This window comes from Micropterus dolomieu, linkage group LG21, assembly GCF_021292245.1.
Source record: "Micropterus dolomieu isolate WLL.071019.BEF.003 ecotype Adirondacks linkage group LG21, ASM2129224v1, whole genome shotgun sequence".
Classification (NCBI taxonomy): Eukaryota; Metazoa; Chordata; class Actinopteri; order Centrarchiformes; family Centrarchidae; genus Micropterus; species Micropterus dolomieu.
Genome location: NC_060170.1, coordinates 22,613,806 through 22,635,656, shown reverse-complemented (window position 1 = coordinate 22,635,656; position 21,851 = coordinate 22,613,806). Strand labels below are relative to the sequence as shown.

Sequence of the window (21,851 nt, the reverse complement as noted above, 5' to 3'; positions counted from 1 at the left end):
CAGTCTTAAGCTAACCAAGCTGCCTACCCCTGGTTGATGCTAACCAACAGTGTCTGCTGCTGTTTTTACAATCTCATTAGCCAAGTCACTCAGGCTCAGTGTTTGTATGGTAAAACTTGAGAAAATCCGGCACAAGCAGGTAAATATCTCAGTGACAAAAAGAGAGACAGACTTGTGGGTTATGCGAAGGCATTCATGTTGAGCATATACAACGATGCAGTTGATGGGATAAGCTTCATGTGAACCACAGCCTATTGGTGCCAACATGCAGTCATGCTTGGCGTGTTACATTTTGGAGCCAGTGGTAAGGCATGTGGCTTAAGTATAATTTCAGCATTTTTAAACCTGGGCCCTGTCTTCACATATTTTGTTGGAATCCATGCAGTAGATGGCTTTAGCCGGCAGCCACAAACTCGGATGAAGTGGCTGAAACGTATTCCTTCGGAGCAGTTGTGCTCATGAAAATTAAGTCCACAAAAAGTGCCAACAGGATGGTAATAAGTAATAACAGGATAGGCACAATTCAGGGTTAAACTAATGATTGGTGAGTGACACATGTTTTGAAATCCAATAAAACAAATTCCTCACCTACATATATCATTTTTTTTTTTTTACCAAAATATAAAACATGTTAGCACCCACACAAAGACGTTACCTGCATCCTGTTTAATGTTGTAACAGCACTCAGACAAGTATACACTTCATTTCCTGCAGAATCTTTGTCCTCTTCCTGCAAATCCCTCTTGTACAAGAAAGACTCTGCTGTGATATATTTGTTCGAACCTGCCCCTGTTTTTGTGTGTCTCAAGAACTGCAAAACTGATGGAGACAGTCTCATTCCAACACCTTAAATCCACCCTGCAGCCTTGTGGAGCCTCCTCCCAGCCCTAATTAACCAGTTCCCTGGTCCCGTAACCAGATTACCACTGCGCTGGACAAGGCGTGGAATACACAGCCATTAAAGAGTAAATAGGACACCGCTTCTCCTCCCCTCCCCCTCTCAATCCCCCACTCTCCATTCATGAGGACAATTCCTTTCATGGAGGAGCAAGGAGGTTAAGGAATGAAGCAAATGGGAGTTTAACTGTTCCTAAATCCAGAGGTCACTGTGAGATGGGAGGGGATCGGTTTGCGCTCCCTGCTCAGCGGTCACTTTCCACCATCAGCAATAGACTCTGCCCACTTTCAGCCTATTAGAGTGCACAATTAAGAAACAGAGTCGCAACTTTGGGTTTTAGCTCCCCATAAGAAAATACGTGATGAATAACTTGTGTCAGCATGTGTTGTAATGCAGCTGGACAGTAATTGTACATGAAGACAGACAGGTGTGATTTAGGAAACATTTCCTAGATAGAACTCAGAGGGCATGGCCTGCTGAGAGAAAACAAGGAATGCCCAGAGCACCTTCCTCTCCCTCTCTCTCTTTCACATACCCTACAAGGACAGATGTGACTGGCTACCCACTCTTTGTTTGATAAACACTGTTCTTCCCTCATCTCCCTCCTTTTCTCACACTCTGTCTATCTTTTCATTTTCCCGGCTCACTTGCGTTTCAGGCCTTTATTGGTGATTGTTGCAGCAGACGAAGCAAAAATACAGTGCAATTCAATTGTGTCAGTTTGGAATGAAGTAGTGGATAAAAACAAAATGTTAATCTTTAATTCGAGGGAACTGGAATGTGTTTTTAATGTATGTTTGTCAGGTCTCAAGATTCTGTGGGGCCTGAATGTTGTGAACATTTCCAAAAGATGAATCTGCAAAGGCAGGCTGTACCTTGATGGAGGATCCGGAGGAGACGCTGGATGAGGAGATCTTGAATGGTGTCGCTCTGAGGCCAAGGGTCAACTCTGAAACAAACACAGTAAAGCCAAATGGATTTTAAGTAGAACACATTTAAATTCAGATAGATGTGGTCCATGGTTATGGGTTGATTATAAACAAACTTCAGAAGACCAAGAAAGGTTCTGGGGCCAATATGCATGGTCTTGCAATGAGTTGGTGGTAGACATTAGTCAGTTACATAAGCTGCCATAGTGTCATAAACAACATGGACTTATGTCTAATGAGAGGCAAGTGAGAAAATCTAGATCACGGCACCTTTAACATAAACAGCACTCTTCGTTTGCCTGCAAGAGTACGTAAATGCATGTCCTTGTGACCAGTTGTCAAACCCTCCACTCACCTCCTTTCACTCCACACACGCGCTTGGTAGGCACTTTTGAGAGAAATCTGTGACACGATCTCAGCCTGCCTTTAGTCAGTGGGAGACAGGCAGGTTCCCAAAAAAGGAGCCCAAAACCATTAAAGCAAATTGAGCTGAAAAGAAACAGAGTGACCCGCGTGACGGAGCCCAGTGGGGCTGCCAGAACGGGTCCTGGGGGGGGGGGGGGGGGGGGGGGGGGGGGGGGGGGGGGGGGGGGGGGGGGGCAGTAATTGCACAGGTCCAGCTTGAGTCTTAAATAAACTGTTTGGGTTGGAGGTCCCGGTTGCTGGGAAGAGCTGAAACTTAAGACCTCTTGTTTGGACAGACAGTAACAGCAGTTGTAGCAGCTTTGCTTCTGAAACGGACTGAGATTCATACTATTCATGTTTTTGTTTCATGCAATTAATGGTACTGGTTGCACTATGAGTATGTATCGGGCTGAATATGTACATTACACCATGTTTTCATCAGCTGCACAGTGATGTCTACATATTTTCTTATATTCACAGGGTGCCCTTGTGGCCTGGAGGTCAAGGCGCAGGCAATGAACTGCATCATCCCTGGTTTCATGTCAGGCACAGGGACTTATGTTGCATGTCCTTTCCCATCTCTCTTCCCTCATTTCCTGTCATATCTCTACTGTTCTCTAAAAAAAACCAAAAAAAAACATAAAATGCACCCCACAAAAATATTTCAATTATTTTCATGTAGTTTACAGTGTTCCCTGAGAGCCGTTACATCATGACTAATGGTTGCTGAACACAGCATATACTAAAGTGTTAACATGGAGCATCAGAGCAAGTAGTCAGCCAGGTAAACATTAGGGCTGCATGATATGGTACTGAAAGGTGGTGAAACAGGGGAGGATTAGTAAAAAATAAAATTGACAGATATTAAGATCTGAGATGTGCTTTACGATTAGTGGGAATTATCATTTTTGCATCACAATTTTTTTTTTCACGCTGAAAAAACATCATCAAAGATGATGATGAGACATTTGTTGGGGTCTGTAGCACACAAACATGTTTTTCTTACATCTGGAGAACAGGATTTATAGACCAGAGGATCTCTGCAGCACTTCATTATAATGCTGTTTTAACACACATTTTACATTCATCAAAAAATTTCAGTTTCCTCAGTTTGGATATTGCACCTAGTCATACTGCGATTCTGATAATATTTCAATTAATTGTGCAGCCCTAGAGGGGACAGACAATATCTACATTTCTGTACGTAACAAAGAAAACACTGTACTGTGTGGGCTAGCAGGCTTATTCAATTGTACTTGAATGACACTGCGCTTGGAATTGCTGCGCTGTAACAGTATTACTATTCAGTCTGGTCTGAGACAGCCAATTGTTGTTTCCTTTGTCCCAATATACTCTGCCACTACTGACCTCACCACCTCCATACTGCTGCAACATGCCCACTCTACAACAAATACCCTTCAGTACAACCGTGTGATTTCATATTCAGCCCTATCATCTATCCCCACTCATCCATGTGCTTTGCTTGTTTAGCCTCACAAAAACCATTGTCACCATCCCACTTGTGACCGATTCCTTGGTGCCTGTTGCCTCCCACAGTGGCTGGGATTTCATTGTGATCGAAGGGCTCATTTTAGCAAGGAAAGACATAAAACTGCTAAATTAAGATTCATACTGTTGGGAAACACAGTGGGCTGCAGCTTCGCATACTGTTCCAGTTCCAAAGAGCGCATTCAAGGGTCAACATAATAAAGATAAACCTAAAAAGCATGGTGTATTGGTTAAACAAACAAAAGAAATAAGTGTTCCAATCCTGAACTAATACTTATACTGCATCACGTTAAGAAAGTTATTTGAGCACTGACTGAGCTGAATATGAGTGCTGTTGCTGTAAGATTGATGAGCCTACCTGCTCTCTGTCCCAGAGTATTAGTGGTGATGCGTGGGGTCATGTTGGTGATGGGTACGATGTTGCCCCTAGGGGAGGATGTTGAGGAGGTGGTGGTGCTGCGCCCATCCTTGATCTCGATAGTGAGGAAAGTCTTCATGTCCGGGTCTGCCTCTCCCTGGGTGACCTGCTGTCCAGCTGCTCTCCCTGGGGTTCTGTCTTCCTTTGAGTTACTGGAGGCGTGCACATCTTTTTCAGCTGGATGCCTCGTCCCACCCATGGAGTTCTGCCATTGGCTAGCTGAAGACAGAGGTCTGTTAGCCACACCTCCTGGCTCATTTATGGCCTGACTCTGGGATGCGGCAGAGGTGTGAGAGTCCACATGTGGCCTTGCTGGCCTGTCTCCAGATGTGCTGAGGGATGCTGCTGTGTGTGTAAACAGCTCAGTAGCTCTGGAGAGATTCGTCTGTCCACTGCTGCCGGAGGTGGTCCCATTCCTCAGAGGAGCTTTCTTCAAAGCGGGGACATTTAGGGTCTGGCTGGCCTCTGTGAACTTGCGCATTCGGTCACGTACAGAGTTGGTGCGGTTGAATTGTTCCAATATAACATCTTTCTTCTCAGGTGCTGTAAAGACATAATGCAGGAGGGGAGTTGAAAGACACTTACTCAGTACAGCACAGCCTAGAGCCTCTTGCTCTGCTCATCCACATCAAAAGCCCTCTACAAATCCCATTCTTCTTTTTCCTCCTCTCTCTAGGTTTTGTTCCAGCCCCTTTACTTTGCTTGACTAAGCCTCCCACGTTTCACCACCTTTCAGTTCCTATTTTGTGGACTTTTCAGGACATGTTTCTTCCACTCATGGATATTTTTTCTTTCGCTGATCCTTAATAATGTCAGATAATGTGTGCAAAGCTCATGACTTGGCACAGAACCTCCAACGGAAAAAAAACACTAGTGATTAGAGTAAAGGATATTCACTGAGGTCATCCTAACAAAAGAAAAAAAATAAAAAATAAAAAGATGTGCCGCTTGGAAGGAAAACCACAGTTTACAGTACAGTGGACACAGCAAAGAGCACTGTCTGGTAAAAGGAAAGAAGATGGTGTATATTATAGCATGCCCTCTTCCCAGCTCTCTCTCCTGTGAGTAGAATGGCTGGAATTGTCTCCATATACTTCAGGTGATGAACCATCTGGTGTGATATTATCACACACTCTTAGGTTCCCTTGATGAAGATGACAAATTCATTATTTTCATTATGAATAAATCTGTTGGGCCCATAATATTAATAGTTGCTTGTTCTTTCCATTCAACAGTACTGAATGCAAACATATTTAATTAACAATAATTTAAAAGAGAGCAGCAAATCCTGACATTTGAGTGGCACGAAATGATGAATGTTTGGAATTTTTCTTTGATAAATGTCTTAAAAGATCACCAAATTGGTGTTGATTGATTTTCTATTGATTAGTCAGTTCAGGACTAAGAGCTGGACTAGTTTCTTACCAGAATCCTTTGCTTTGCCATGAGTGAGGGGCATGTCGCTGTTAATTGTTATCTAAAAAGAGGAAAAAACAAAAAAACATGACAGAACAATCAGTAGAGGAAGTAGAGGTGATTAAGGGTTAAGATGCCTGGATTGACATCCACAGACCTGCTATACTGAATGTCTCTACATTAAACAGGACAGCATTCAAAAGGCTACAGTCTGCATGGATAGCTGTTGTGACAACTACACACAGACCTACACAATCCTAAATACAGAATCGACCGATGGTGTTTTCATTATGTAACTTTTGTGTTTGGAGTGAAGCAGTGGACCTCTGTTCTTTTTTTAGCAGCAGGGCCATGGCGGGCCCCTTGATGTTTAGATTACGCTCTGGAGACAGAGCATCAGCATATATTGCAGGGAACAATAAAAGAGGTCCGGGGCCAGCCTTGGGTAAACACATTTAGATGAGCGACACAATGGCGTCATGGTGACCTCAGCCCCCAAGATGGGAAATGTTGTTTAACAGTTGTCAGTTCAGAAACGGCAGCTCTGTGTGTTTGTGTGTTCTGTGTACTGTGCGATGAAGGGAGACAGAACCTCTGGCCCGTAACGCTGTCTATCCCTCTCTGACAGCAGGTGAGGATGACATGCTGAGGTGAAGCAGAGACACTCAGGTGCACAGTTTGTTTGTGTAGCCAAGTAACAAAAGTTAAACAGCACCTAACAGAAGCTCTGCATGGTGTGTTTATGGATGCCGATGTGACCTGGGTGTCACAGAAGAATGGAGTGTCGGGATTTCTCGTCAGGGATAATAATGAAATGGAAAGACAAAAAGGGAGAGCTTGGACTATTGTTGCATTTGACAGTGGCAATGTAGCTCAACACCCCACTCTAGTGGTGCAGCTATGATAGGCACTGTGTGTCAGCTGGCTGAAACTGGTCTGAGATAAAGATGGGTGACAATGAAAAGAAAAGGCAACCGTCTATAATGCCATATATCATAGATTCTACAAGTCTCTGTAACTCTACTGGAGGGTGTTCTTCCAGTAGCTATTCCCTCATGTGGTGTTTTTTTAATGCATTATTAATATTTTTTTTATTACTAAAAAGGAAGAAAAAAGGTCTATCAGAAATACTCTTTTTCCCGTCAGCCGACAAGAGAGAAAGTCTTGTTTGATTGACAGCAGCTGGCAGGCTGCCATGCAGTCTGTGTAGACCATTGTAGAGATCAACAGACAAAGTAAAGTAACTTGCACTGTAGCCTACATGTCACGGGCAGACAACATGTTATTAGTGGTACTGAAGATTAAGGACCACACCAGCATTGAAGTGGAAGTGACATTTGAAGGTACTTTTACATGATGTTTAATGTGATGCAGCTGAGCAACTAATCAGTTATCTAGCCTGCAAATTGACGTTAGCAGTGCGCTATTCCCTAGTGAATGCTAGTACGCTTGTTAAATCACCAACAGTGCAGGGCCAGGCATGTGTTCATGTCTGTAAGTTAGATAAGAAGGAGACTTTAGCAGGAAAGTTAATATGGGTTGTTGTTCAGAGTATGTGGCTCTTGTGCTGTGTAGAAGGTAGCTGTTTGGTTCAGTGTGACCCTCTGCTCGGTCTATGGCAGAAAGCTGACGTTACTGCTTTATGCAAGATCTGATCGGTTGTATTGAAATAATATACATTAATACCACATTAATGCAAAGCTAGGTGGTGCCCTCATGAAGACAAAAATGTCAGATGAAAAACAAATAGACCATTTGATACAAGGACTGTAGATTCTACCTTTTGCTTCTGGAAGTCGTTTTTTCCCTTGGCACTGCCATTGAGCAGACCATTTGCAGGATCTCTCCGAGATAAAACTGCCCCATCTGGCTGCTCCTGGTCAATGACATGGTCTTGGTTGGACAGAGTCTGGAGGTTGGCTGGATCGCGGCTTCTGCCTTCAGTTTCTGAATCTGTGCTGTAAGTTGAACCACTTGTGGCGACCTCCACCTCCTCTGCTGGACCCCTCTCCTCAGAGGACATACTCACACTCTGGTCAGATGTTCCCGAGTCAGTCCGTTTTCTTGACAACAGACCAATGCTGTCTGAAGCCCCAGAGCCAAAACGGGGTCTGACACCAGAGTCAGAGACATCTGAGCCCAGTCTCTGTCTGAGGTGAGAGCTGATGCTTTGCTCTGATGCCCCAGAGTCTAGCCGACCACGCTGCAAGGGACTCTGGCTCCTGTCTGAGGCGCCAGAGTCCCGCCGGGCTCTGTAGGCTGAGCCCAGACTCTTCTCTGAGGCCACAGAATCCAGATTGGACCTGGATCGCACTGAGGTCACACTGCGGTCTGAAGCTGAAGAGTCTGACCTTTGCCGATGAGACAGGACCAAGTCGGGCTCAGCACTCACAGCTTCTCTTGGAGGCTGGATCAGCAGAGGTCCAGAGCCATCATCCTTCACCAGGTGATCCAGAACCAACACCATGCCTGAGTTGGAGCCTGCAATAGAAAACACAAATAAAACTTGAGCAACAAAGGCCTTTATGTACCTTGTGGCTCTTCTGATTTTTTAAAAACTGATTTTATAGTTACTTTTATTCTTCCTCTCACATCAGTAAAAAACTGTGCGAAGTGAAAAGGGTTTGACTGTATTTGAGCAAAGGAAGCAGTAGGTGATGAAGTTGCAGAATGAAATGATGGAAATGAAATACTTCTGCGGCAGCGGGGCCCCACGAGAGGCCGGGCAAAAAAATATCACTCGGGATCACAGAAGAGGCACGTGGGATGTAGGCATTTCCTCCAGACAGGCCTGAGTTCCTGAGCGAGATTTGTGAGATTGTGTTGGTGGATGTGCTTAAAAGAGAAGGAGTGGTCACAACTGAAGAGAGGGAGCATGTGGCACAACCATAGGTGGTGAGCAAGTACAAGGAGGAAGTGGGGATGAGGAAGACAAGCACTTCCCCTCCCCTCTGTCAAAGTTCCTTCACTGCTCCTTCTCTCCTCAGGAAACCACACTCCAAACAACACAGAGGTGCCCACATCCTCCCCTGTGATACCCTCAAACACCCCATGGTGTTTCTAGTATTGGAATATCTGAGGTTGTGTACGTACCGCAGATAACGAAAACAGAGAAAACCAAGAGAGTATCCGATTCCCACATCCCATGTACACACCAAGGCATGAAAATACTTCTGCCTGAACTGTGTTTGCACCAACTCTGCAACCAAATGGGGTTCACCAAGGATGCACGTCTGCCATTTACAAACCGAATCAAAGAGAAGCTTGATCAGTAGCCACAGCAGTCTTTCAACTTTCAACAAGAAAGGACCCAAGTGAACATTCATAGCTTCATTTAAGGCAGCTGATCTTTTTTTCTTTTATTGCGTAACAACTCCTCCAAAAGGATGCTCGCTAAATTGTACACAATCAATTTACAAATGACATCAAGTTGTTGATTAAACAGACCAGATGATTATGTAATACAGTCTAAATAGAAAACATGATTATGATACACAATTGGGACAATAAACGGCTGCCATTCTCACATGTGACACTATGAATGGTCCCCTTGACAGTAGCGTCTATATCTAATGATGAACTCAACCCAAACTCAATTACTGCTCAACTGTAACTGAAGTGAAAGCCAAAACATGCTGCTTCTTTTACGGACGTTATTGTTCATGTTTTGCCATTGACGAGCTGTCATGTCCATTGTGTGGCAATTTCTGGGAAAATCCCCACTGCTACTGGGTAATGAAAGGCTTGCTTTTTGTTTGAAAATAGCTACAAAAGCAGTCTAAACATGTACACTGTGCTGCCAGTCAATTTATAGAGCACAAACAATGGCCAACCAAGGTTTTTTTTATGTACTTGTTTCGCACTGAAGCAATGACCCAAGGAAAACTCACGTGTTGACGCTGTGAACACGTCAACACAGGTTTGCGGATGACCTAGGTGACAGGTTTAAATTGAATAAATTTACTGTTACTATAAAATTATTGTCTTGGCTGCAACTTGTAGCTCAAGATCACATGTTTTAATCAAGTTGTTGCATTAGCTTTTCATAATGTTAAATAAATACACACTTAGACGTTAAAAAAAAACCCAGCCTTTTACAACAAGCATTTAATGATTTCAATCAATTACAGACTGGCTGAGCAAATTAATCTTTACCACAAGGTCTTGTACAGTTCCCAAGCAAAGCCTACTCTTGACTCCTTGTCACAGGTTCCATTTGTCTAATAGATTTTCAGACAGATTTCAGAAATGCCACAAAAGTGCTATAGTTGCAGACCAAGGTCATTTTTTATATATAGTAATATACAAGGTGCTCAGTCCTTTGTGTTCTTTATAGGTTTGTGTGTGAAATTGGCATTAGTGTCAAATTTTAACTTGAAATTTCTCTCTTTAGGGAATGTAAGGCACACACCACATTCACTGAGTCTCTACAAACATTTAATTTCCTAAATCACAGCCTTACCAGTTACAGTTTGTACTAAAACGCAGTACATCTGGAAACATGGTCATTGAGGTAAATTATTGTAAATATAAGCTTTATTTGTCTGAGAGGCAGAGGTATGTGTTTGGGCTATGTTCAAAGACCAAAAAGAACCCGTCACTGATTCTTCAAGTCAATCTCTTATTTTCTGCTACTTTCATTCTGTTCAAAAGACAACCACCCCTCCAAGAACCACCGGCCCACCCCTGGCTATGCTGTCCTTTCCCAACCACAAACGTCCATGTCTTTGTTGATTGGTGTCCACTTTAAAATACACCTTCCCCCTTTGCTTTTCTATGGTGGTCTTTTTTTGTTCACCCTAGCTTCACCCTGGTTTAAATTGTAAGGCAGGGATAAATCAGGAACAGTGGGGAGTTTCTCCGCCAAGTCAACTAGGCCTTAGTTCTGGTATCAGCTTTATTTAGCAGAGGTGTGGCTGTTGGGTTTCCCACTGTTGCTTCCCATAACCCCACCACCAACCCTGGGTCCATGAGAAGGACACTGGAAGCCAAGTCCAGGGTAGACCAGGCCACACAGAATCACATTATTATGGCCGTAGGCCACAGGCCAACTTCAGGTCAGCCAGGCCCGGGTTTAAATAAAAGAAGAAAACCCCTTTTCATCTTCAGCCAAGGAGGATCAAAGTTAAATTTTTTGTACTATATGAATGGGATTGTCCAATTAATAGTTGGCCCTTAGGTGATTAAATTGAACAAGCTTTAGGTAGGTTTATGATTTGTCAACAATGCACTTTTGACGTTTAACATCTATTCATCGTCAACTCTGTGCCTGCTAAGTTTCAAGGATTCAAGTGAATGAAGCATATTCATTCCCCTCTGAAGGCTTGCATTCTTACCACTTTATTAATGGTTGGGCTGACAGAGTGGTTAATTAAACCACTTCACACTTTCGAAGTCAAAGTCATTAAGTGTATGGCTGTGAGTGACTCTAAACAGTTAATAAAGTTGGATGAAGGAGCTTAAAGAGCCTGAACTAATATGACCCCCTGACCGCCAGCTCAGGAGAATGGCTCCTTCAGCTGACTATTTTAACAGGCAGCAAAGAGGAAATTGCATCAAGACGGATGTATGGAATCACACGTACATGCAACAGAGGTGGTCTGTGTTGTCTTCAAGTTATAAGTGCCTAGCCAAACTTCACCTTTAGGTGATTTTAGATGTTTACAGAATATAAAATATTTTTTGTTTCAATAATTCCATCATGTGTAGCTACAAATGATGTGGTAACTGGTGGTGTATAGCATGCACACCATACCTGTTAGGGAGTAGGTCTACAGATGGAATGAGCAGGTCATAAGCAATTCGGCACTGAACGAGTGTTTCTCACCTAGTCTCTGTAGCTCTCTGCTATGTTGTGTCTGCTGGCCGCGTAACTCCCGGATCTGAGATCTGATACACTCTGGCTCCCTGAGAGTCTCCTGCTCTGTATCCTGTACAAAAAAAAAAAAAAAGAAAGGAAAGAACCACACATGCTCAGTGCATTTTAATAAACCTCCAAAAGTATCACACTCTTTAATTTCCCAAGTCACGTTGTCTTTAGGTTTTTCTTTGGGACAAACTGCCAACCTATTCGTCTGATCAAAACCAGAGTGAACACATCAGTCCTTAGATCATCTGTTTGTGGTCAGCTGGTGATCACAACAGTCTTTTTTCTTTTTTTTTTTTTTAGATTGAGGTCAAATGCTCAAGCCATGTTGAGCAACATGCGTGGCCAGCTGGAAAAGTAAAAATCTTTTCTATTTACAATTGTCTATGTCTGACAGAGAGTGAAAGTGAGTGCCAAAACAGCCAACACATACAGGCAGTGTTCGGTTCAATACTGTGTTATATATCTGCTTCCCAACCTGACTTTACTTGGGTAGTTCCTACTCCTTCAAAATTACCTACAATCTGACTGTAGCACATAATACACCCTAACTTGCATTGATATGAGGAAAGTCACAGCAGGAGGAAGATCACGGAGGAGAGGCAGCTGTATTTTTGCATATGGAGAGGAAACAGGAGAGGTGCGGAGGGGAGGACAGAGGAGGAAAGACAAAGATGCCGGCACTACTGTTAGGCCTCTGGTGCCTGACCATGAGCTACTCCACAGGAGAATCAGCTGCACAAACAAGGCTCCCCCAAGCACGTGTGCACACACACTCTTTAAATCACTCCCACACATATTCTTAATCCACAACACTGAGAGGACTTGCAAACTTCTCTATTAAAGGGCATAAAGTTCTTGTGTGTGGAGCTTCAGGTGGTATGCATCATTCTGTCGTGCATTTGCAAAGACGAACAAAGCACATCATCTCCTTAAAGGTGTTGTACAAGAGGCATCTGAGTTACGAATAGTCCAGATGTTCGGGTGGAACCTAAAATAAAATATACAGGACATGACCTTACACAATGAAAACATAATATGTTCAGATTTACAGCCTACTATTATTTCAAAACGCCTCTGAAAACACATTCACAAGCTTTCAAGCAAGCGAAGAAAGCATACACACCCAACCACACAATCACACGCCATTATCAGTTTTCCATGTCTAAACAATGTTACCCTACACAAGAGTGACTGGACCGGTTGTCAGCAGCAGCTACGGTGTGAAAATCTTATTAATAAACGTGTTTTTTTAAAAGGCTTTTAATCAATACAGTGTGTGATCAGAAAGAGGAAGCGAGTTTAAGTGGTGACTAAACACAAAGCCCGTTCGAATCTAAACACAAGTGAGAGGAAGAGGTGAGAAAGGACGGGAGGCTTTCTGCTCTGTTGACTGTGACCTTCCCCACCTTGAGCAGATTACAGGGCAGAGCGGCTCAATCACTGAGGAGAAAATGTAATCAGACACTGTTGCAGGCAGCACAAAGAGGAAAGGTGAATCTGGAATGGCACTGCTGCGGGTTGTAAACAAAAGACACCGCACGTTTAAACGGATCACATAATGTAGTTGGGTAAGATTTAAAAAAAATTCATTAAATAATAATAAGTGAAGCTTTGTTGCCAAAAATCGTCCAGGAGGAACATCTTCACTAAAAGCTAGAAAACTGAAATATTACATGTGACATCACAGCAATGTAAATCTACATAGAATGTCATTTTTTCCATGCCTTCCATTTTTTCCACATGGAGCAAAAAAACCCTAAGTAGCAGCACAGATTTTGGGGCTTAAAATAGTCTGCTCAGCTTTTCAAGTCAACGTCAAATATTCCTCATGCAGGCTGGGATGCTGCAACTCAGAGGAATGCTCATTTAATGGGTCATTACGGTCTCTGATGAGTTTGGAGGACACAAACAACACAAAAGACTAAAGACACTACACTGTAGTAATGCGAGAGGTCACACACAAAAGGGCAATCTCCTTCTGAGTGGAGTCACACAATCAAAGAGTCACAGGGGGAGATAATTGTGTTTGAGCCATAAACACAATTAGAGAGGACAAGTCTCTCCTCACCCACCCCTCCTAAACCTCTCCTGCTTCTCTACCAGGAGTCAGACAGACAGCCGTCATTTCACAGCTCCCACTAAACCACAGGGAACACATTTCTCACAGACAGTGAGGCAGAAGAGAAAGAAAATAGGAAGATAGAGTGGAACTGGAGACGCAGACCAGAGCTCGGGACCTGCTGCCAGCCACCGTGCACTCATTAGTGGCTTCACTCTGGCCCCAGCAGTCAAGACCTGACAAAGTGGGACCCACACTGACACCGTCCCACTCATCCCATCTGGCCTCAGGAGCCTGTTTGTGTTGGACTGTAATTGCAAAAGTTCAAACCGGTAAACACAAAAACAACTGTCCTCTCATGACCACAGCAAGGCGTGGGCCATCTGGATTCCTGTGAAGCCTCAACGCCACAAAAAGTAACAACAATGAGGCTGAGGCACACACCTCGTCAGTCAGCTGAGCTTAACACACTGGCTTGCTATGCTCCAGTTTTTCCATGAAAGTTAAATCCATCACTACACTGGTATGGTCAGACCATTTGAGGGTCTTCCATGCCTCCATGTGGAAGAGAGAAGAGACCTGGCGGCTCATTTTCCATTACTGCAGCATGAGGAGCCACACACTCGGCTCACCTCCAATAACTGAAATACAGTAGCTGGAATGAAGTAGCAATCATCTCAGTATCATACACACTCAGTCTGGAGTGAGGGAACCCACAGAAGGCTCAGCCCTGAGCCTCATTCCCATTTTTACTTACTGCACATCATCACAAGCTAAGCTTACTTCATGGTGTTCTGTCAAAGTGGATCCACTGTATTTTTTTCCCCAGCAATCTCATCCCCACAATCCGCTAAACCCTCTGTATCACAAATGCCGGGCCCCGTTTAAGATAATTAAGATACTCTTTCTTCAGGTCTCTTCTTGCAACATGTTTATGATGAGATCTGAGAGCAAACAAAACTCTGGAGTTGCAACACCCATCCTCCCAACTGCCTTCCCGAGCTCTCCCCACACACCTAGACAGCATGCAAGCCTGTAGCCTCAAAGAGACAACTTCAAACAGATTTGAATCACTATATACATTTAAACTACAAGCATTAAATATTCAAGATTTTTCTTTGTCTAGAATCCTTACCAAGGTATTGTAATTTCACAATTCTGCATGTCAATGGCCCAGTTTCATCTCACACATTAAAAAGGTCTATGTCTGCATACTCAGAGTTAAACTGTCAACTTAAGGGAATAAAAATTATCTAACTCAGCAATAAACCATTAGATACACAAACCTTACAAGGTAAACAGAGAGGCAGGTAGGTCCCATTCTTCAGTCAGACATAAACAAGTGCTGGTTTATGAGGATAGATTGTTCAAATTGCCTTTTAGTGCAAAAAATAATAAGAAAGAAATCAATAAAGAAAGCCAGAGAGGAGCCTCTGGTGTGTGACACACGACAGCAGAAAAATCATAATGACATATACCTTCTCTTCACTGAACCGACTGCCTGTCTCTCTCTATCCCTCTCTCTGCAGTAACCCTCTTGGAGTCAGGACGTCCGCTTTTCTGCCGCTCTACTCCCTCAGCCACATCATACACACTCACTCACAAAAAACACGCACACCACCAACACCACACACACACACACACACACACACACACACACACACACACACACACACACACACAATACCAACAAGCCACTCCCTTGACTTCCCCTCCCTCCCTTTCTGTCTCCACAGGGATCTGACCCCCACCACACACGCACACTTTCCTTACAGGTTAAAGGGTTGCCTGGTTGACACATTAACTTCTGACACACTCTGCCTTTGTTTTGATCTCTTTTTTTTGTTATTTCTCTAACGGCAGTATTATTGGAGATATTTTACAGAAACAGAATCTCATTTACATTATTGAATATTCGGCACTTTTTTATGTAACACTAATGAATAAAGGTAATTTTTCCGACAGGCATTTTACATACATATAATTAAAGTTTTTTTATAGACTGTTACAGTATGGTTTCTCCCAAATGAGCAAAAGGAAACTTTTACTGTGTATCAACTATCCCTGAATGTCAAATGTGCCCATTAAATCATTCATTAAATCAAGTCATTAACTTCTAATGGATGTTGGATTCTGGTAAAATTACAGTTGAGCAGCTACATTAATGCACTAATTAAACACGCACATACTCCATATATTTTCCATCTTAAGCTTTTGGTACATGAGTTCTTGAGCTGGTGTTTCTTTCAAGCTGCTGGCAGTGTACACATATTTTTGTTCATGTTTGGCTGCTGCGGAGGCCTATCTGGGACCTCCATCTGCCACGGGACAATTGCACGCAGCTCAAAGAGATCCGTTGCCGTGATGTGAGTGGAAGGAGTCATGCTGCTGCTGGTTGATGTTGTTTTTGGCCACGTCCCCATTCCAGCACAGACTACACGGCTGAGGCACAGCTGGTGGGCTGCCGGTCTGTCTGTCTGCCCACACTCCCACCCCCACCCAGATCTCCAACCTCCCTCATCCATCACACCGCCTGTAGCTCACAACCCCACCACTGTACCGCTCAGCTGTCTTGTAGGAAGTGAGGTAAAAAGGCTTTAATGTTAGAGCATCCTGTGACGCCAACATGCTATCATCACTTCCTATATGGGCACAACACACACACACACACACACACACACACACACAAATGCAACACAGGAATGCATACAAGCAAAGCACAGGCTGCAACAGACAATGGGGCTGATACTAAGAACCTAAGAAAAGTTGATTTCACTTGAACCATTGAACTTAGGTTATTGTATTTTCCTTTTAAGCATAGATACTGTAGGTGTTTCTCTACTTCCATCACTCAGAAGGTTAAAGTAACAACAACAGTGACTGCATACAGTAAGAATTAACTTTGTTTTCCTCCACATAATTCTCAACCGCTGGAAACAGAGCAGTCGTCAAAAAACTATGATCACAGCTGATAAGATAGCATCTGGCTCCTGGCAAACTCTCCCAAACAGTTAAAGCCTCATGTCTTCACATGTTCACTGCAACATCCATATTATACAATCCATTACGCTGAAAAATATTGAAGTTTAGTTCAACTCTGAAAACGCAGTCCTTCATCATCCACTAGAGGGCCAGTGCAACACCACTATTAAAGTATTTGATCAAATCAGACAAAATTTAATTAAAAGTCTTTAAACTCTTTGAACTTCTCTCTCTCTCTCTCTCTCTCACGCGCCCTCCACTCCAAACTTTTTAAATTTCAGCGTGGAACTGTCTCAAAGGGTGAAGGGCTGCACAGATGAGTGCAAAATGATAGTGGCTGTCAAAAAGAATTTACTGCCTTCACCAAACAGCAGGCTAAAAGTAAATTGTATATTTCTCCTCATACTTGACCAAATCTGAATGAGGATGTAAAAAAAACAAAAAAAACACATTCCTTGCTCTGTGGAGCCCACAGCATATGTTGTGTGCGAGTGTGTCGTGTGGTGTAACCACATTCATGACACAGTGTGTGACTTGATTCACAATGCCTGTTGTTGTTTGCTGCATTCTTCATCATGGCGGCAGAGAAACCTCAGTGGCCACTGTTGCCAAGTAAATAAACTCAGCATCCGGAAATTGGTCTGAGTTGATATGTGTATGAATATTGGACAGTTTCCACGTTAGCTGTAATGTGAAGGTTCAGACTATATCAGAATAATGCTGTGACATGTAATCATTTCTCCTCCTTTAAATAACACTGGTCTGCTGTACTCACCCCAGTACCCATGCTTCTCTGGGGCTCCACACTCTCAGGCTCCAGGCAGCGATCAGGAGCTTTACCCCGCTCCACAGTCCCTAAACACACACACACACACACACACACACACACACCAGTGGCGATAATTAGAACACAGTAGATGACCCATTATCCCATCTTAAGTCAAACTTCTGGTCATTTGTGAAGGAGGAGGAGCCTGGGCAGTCTGTATGCATCACAGTGTCTCAGTGGGACTGAGGTCTGACGCACACCAGACAGGGCTAATGAATGACAGAAATCCACTATCTGAATCCAGCAATACAGGTAGATCTACCACGTAACTATGGCGATCACAGACAGACCGCTATCTCTCCCACATCAATTATGCATTCAAACTCATAAACAATGTGTATTTACTCCCCAGGTTTCTTAAAACAATATTTTATAATGTACTAAATAAAAAATTAAACTGGCAGTTAAGGAGTTTAACAACATAATTATGACCCCAAAATCTTCCATTTTGACCTTTGACTATATTTACAGCACCTTCTTCAGATTAATCAGTGTAAGCTGCCTGAGCACAGTGATAAAATGCATCATCTGCTTAAATGTTTTGTTAGAATCACAAAACTGGTGCCTCCCTTCCTTACATCTTTCTGCATCTTAACCAGACAAGTGGCATCATATTTAAACAGACACACACAGACACATCTTGAGTGCATTTTATCAAACAGCTGGGCTCACCTTGCTGCTGATCTTCTCGGATTTGTCGAATAGCTGCTCTGATCATCTTCCTCTCCTCGTACTCGCTGGCGGCACGGAGCTTCACGCAAACGGACACAAAAAAACTCAGTACACGCACGACAAGCATGCAGTGTCACGCTGTTTCATGAGTTCTGGCCATTAACACTCACCATTTTCGTGAGCTCATCGATGTCCTGGATTGACTGCAGCTTTCGAGACAGGACGTCCAAGTTGTCGCTGGATTGTGACCTGAGAGAGAGCAAGACAGTGAAGTGTTTATAATGGAGGTCATTATGACTGACCTGTAGAGGGTGACACTGACTCTATCCTGAGGCGTCTCTGTGCATGTCAAAGACAGCAGAAGACAATTCCAAGATAACACACTTTTCCCATCAGAGGAAACACAACCAATTTAAGCGTGACACTCTGGCGTAACAGATTTAAAAGCAATGGCACACAGCGCCTGAAAAAGGTCGCTCTCATCCTCCCTCTATTCAGCCTCATATTTCCTCATTTCACTGCTCGCTTTTATGTCGGTTTCTATTACTCATACTCTCCTCCAATTCTCCTCCTTTGGTATTAAAGGATGTGTGGCACATTGGAGTGGAATATTTTACATTCCACTGGTGAGAGGCACCGGATAATGCAATTTTTAGACGTCGTGTGTGTGTGTGTGTGTGTGTGTGTGTGTGTGTGTGTGTGTGTGTGTGTGTGTGTGTGTGTGTGTGTGTGTGTTTGTGTGTGTGTGCGTACTGCATTTGCTACAGTTTGCTTCCTCTAGTACCTTCAGTGAGGCACCACCTTCGTTACTGAAACCCAAGTCTTCTGAGAGCAGAAGTGAATGGAAGTGATTAAACCCAGCCACTGGTCTTAACGGTGACAGAGAAAGAACGACAGCAGAAGGTCTCTTTGCTGTGCTCCAGTCCAGACATTACCAGTCATTAATTAACGCTTGTAACAATACTCCATCCATCCTGGTCTGTGGAGGTCAGGATTCCATCCACACAGAGAAAAAATTTTTCACAACATTAAAACTTTAAGTTCCCATATTATTAGACTTATTGGATAGATTTTGGTAACATTAGGTTTGATGAAGAGTTATATTCCACTAAGGCTCTTTAAAATACAGATAATCAAGTTTACAGTAACATAATGTTCTTCAATAAATAAAGTCTGTTTGTCCTGTTCCTCATTCCGACTGCCAGCAAAAAAACCTGTAAATTGACAAAAGGTTGTTGATCGACAATCCTCCGCTAGATTATAGGTGCTGGGAATTGATAAATCACTGAGAAGGCTGACAAATGCTGACAGGTTATCTGACATAAGGACAAAGTGAAAGTATTTATTGTGACGTGCAGACACAATGGAAAAGGGAAAATTTACTGTGGTTGCAGTTTTCTGTCCCCAATGATCCTCCCGACGTGACTTTTCCAGACTTCTCTCTTTTCCCACTGGAGTTGAGGAATGCTGCATGTCTGTTTGACCATTTTCTCAGCATCTCCAGTTTACCTGCACTGGTGCGGTTTGTCATTAGGAAAGGTCTGTGTGTGTGTGTGTGTGTGTGTGTGTGTGTGTGTGTGTGTGTGTGTGTGTGTGTGTGTGTGTGTGTGTGTGGTTCTCCTTGTCCTCCTGCTGTTTGAGGAGTGTGGGACGAAATCTCTTGCTGGCCAGAGCAGCCTCCAAGTCCTCTATCTCCCTCCTCCTCAAGTCCCGGATGGCTGAACGGATGAGGCGCCTCTCGTCCAGATCTACAGTTCCATCCAGCTGCATGTACAACAAAAAAACACAAACAAAAAAAAGGGCAAGAAGACGAATTCCAAGTGTTAAAAGTGTGCACAACACAGCAAGATGGCAAACATTTGGCTTGTACAGATAAGCTCATATCTGCATGTGTGAGCGAGTACACCACAGAAACATGGCAAGGAAATGGCCAGAGTTACATAAATCCAGTGCTACAGTAAAGGGTCACAGGCTTGTTCTCAGTGTAAGTACAGAGCTCATATCGTAGAGCCATAGCTATAACGTCCTTCAGTCAACGTCTTCCGCCCTCTGTAATTAAACCCGCCAAATAAGGACCATAGTGCACTTGTTTACCAGAAAGGCCAGACTTTGAGCCAATTGGCCATAACACACAGCTGTGCCGCCAGAGAGGCAGCGTATCCTAAAAAGTTCAAAATCCACCTTCAGGGGAATTTTTGCGATGCGAGAATTATTCCTAACGTTGGTGATCCCCTGACTTTTACTCTAGCGTCACCAGCAAGTTGACATTTGTTGTTCATCATCGAGTTAGCATTGTCCTTGTGAGCTTGTTAGAATGCTGATCTGGGCATTTAGCTCAGATCAGCATGCTAACAGGCTCACACTATGCTTAAGTTCAGCCTCATAAATCTGCTAGCATGGCTGTAGACTGTTAGTCTAGTTATTTGCTGCAGCTTTAAGCAGAGCCATAGCTGACAGATAAGCGGACAGAAGTGTGTCATCCTGGTGTGTGACATCCTGACAGTATTAGACTAAACTGCCCTGGCTTAGTTTTAAATGTATGGTAGGGAGTTAAGGGGTCAGCAGGGTCGATGAACGGCTTATAGACTGGTGATGACAAGTGATCTGACTTCACTAATGTGAAAAGACAGGACCACCTGAGAAAAGGTGCACAAGATAAGAAACAGGCACGCCAACAGCTGGTGCTCGGCTATAAGAAAGAAGCGAGTTTAGCTCTCCGGGTCAATCCATCACCCAGGTGTCTTCTTCTCTGGCTGTAATTCATCTTGGTTAAACAGTAGCCAGGCTGCAGGGCCCCCACAGAGACTCAGATGTCAAAGTGGCTCACTTAGAAACACTCACTGAGCCATTTCATCAGCTCTGAGTGACTATTAGTTTACAGGTTTATTTTTTTCCAAGCAAAACAGGAGTAATTAAGGTGTGTGTGTGTGCAGCACGGCTGCAGACAGACAACCAATCAGCAAGCTGGATGCTTTCATGTTAGCGACAGCGGTGAGCATGGGAGGGCAGAGGGAGCCCCCTCCTGTCATGTGAGAAAGAGAGATCTCTCTTTTGGTCGGCAGTGGGAACCTGTCAGCACATGCAGAGATGAGCGGCTGCTGCTTTCTGATACACTTCATGCACAAACACACACTTTAAGGTTCCCTGCTGCATCAGTTAAAACCTGCAGAGTCGAGACACAGACCTTTGCATGGCAACTGGTTTCTACTAGAGGGAGCTAGACGCGGTTGTTAAACTAAGCCTTACACCCTGATGGGTTGAAGTCGCCCCCCCCCCCCCTTGCAGGGCCAGGAAGGAGAAGGAGGGGAGGTGTCTCACAAGAGATGAAGAGAGCCAGTGGTTTTGAGGTCTCGCTGTGGTTTCACAAAGTATGCAGTCCGAGCTGCACTAGCTCACAGGGCTCTCCTATATACTGTAATTTGTGGAAATGTAATGTGCTGAGCTGACTGAAAATAATGGCTAAGAGGAGAAAGCACTCAGAAAAGAATAAAAGGACATGGGGAAAGCGGAGAAGGATAAGAGGGGAAAGCAAAGCGGTTAACAGGGTGAAAGGATGACAAGTGAAAAAGAGAAAAATGAAAGAGAAGCTGGACTTGGCTATGCCTAAAAATGGGCAGATGAGAGCTGGGTGGGAAAGGGCCAGGCTTCGTACAGGTCATTCCTCACATTCCTGCTGACTCACAAGGAAAGAGATGGTAGTGAAATCTGCCGATCAAGAACTGGGGTTGGGTCAAACCCAGCAATGAAATGATGCAACAACCAGGAGCTTTTGATTTTGAAGCAAGGAAATCACAAGCGGAGAGACGAAATGAGAACACATTTGCTCATTTCTATCATTGTCCATCTGTCTCCCTCCCATGCCTAT

At 43.7% G+C, this 21,851-nt stretch overlaps 1 protein-coding gene across 3 annotated transcripts in view; it reads right to left on the bottom strand.

Annotated features, from left to right (window-relative positions):
* Positions 1–21,851, bottom strand: part of smtnb (smoothelin b) — a 48,849-nt gene that overhangs the window by 12,650 nt on the left and 14,348 nt on the right. The window contains exons 2-11 of one of the 3 annotated variants that reach the window (XM_046033960.1): positions 19,599–19,750; positions 18,506–18,520; positions 18,157–18,235; positions 17,987–18,065; positions 17,261–17,340; positions 11,403–11,505; positions 7,356–8,056; positions 5,585–5,636; positions 4,100–4,702; positions 1,774–1,847 (exon numbers count right to left, since the gene is read on the bottom strand). In XM_046033960.1, coding sequence (XP_045889916.1) covers positions 1,774–1,847; positions 4,100–4,702; positions 5,585–5,636; positions 7,356–8,056; positions 11,403–11,505; positions 17,261–17,340; positions 17,987–18,065; positions 18,157–18,235; positions 18,506–18,520; positions 19,599–19,750 — 1,938 coding nt within the window. Of the gene's footprint in view, positions 1–1,773; positions 1,848–4,099; positions 4,703–5,584; positions 5,637–7,355; positions 8,057–11,402; positions 11,506–14,794; positions 14,922–14,981; positions 15,065–17,260; positions 17,341–17,986; positions 18,066–18,156; positions 18,236–18,505; positions 18,521–19,598; positions 19,751–21,851 lie in introns of those variants that run through there. The other 2 variants (XM_046033959.1, XM_046033958.1) reach the window with 2 other exon arrangements.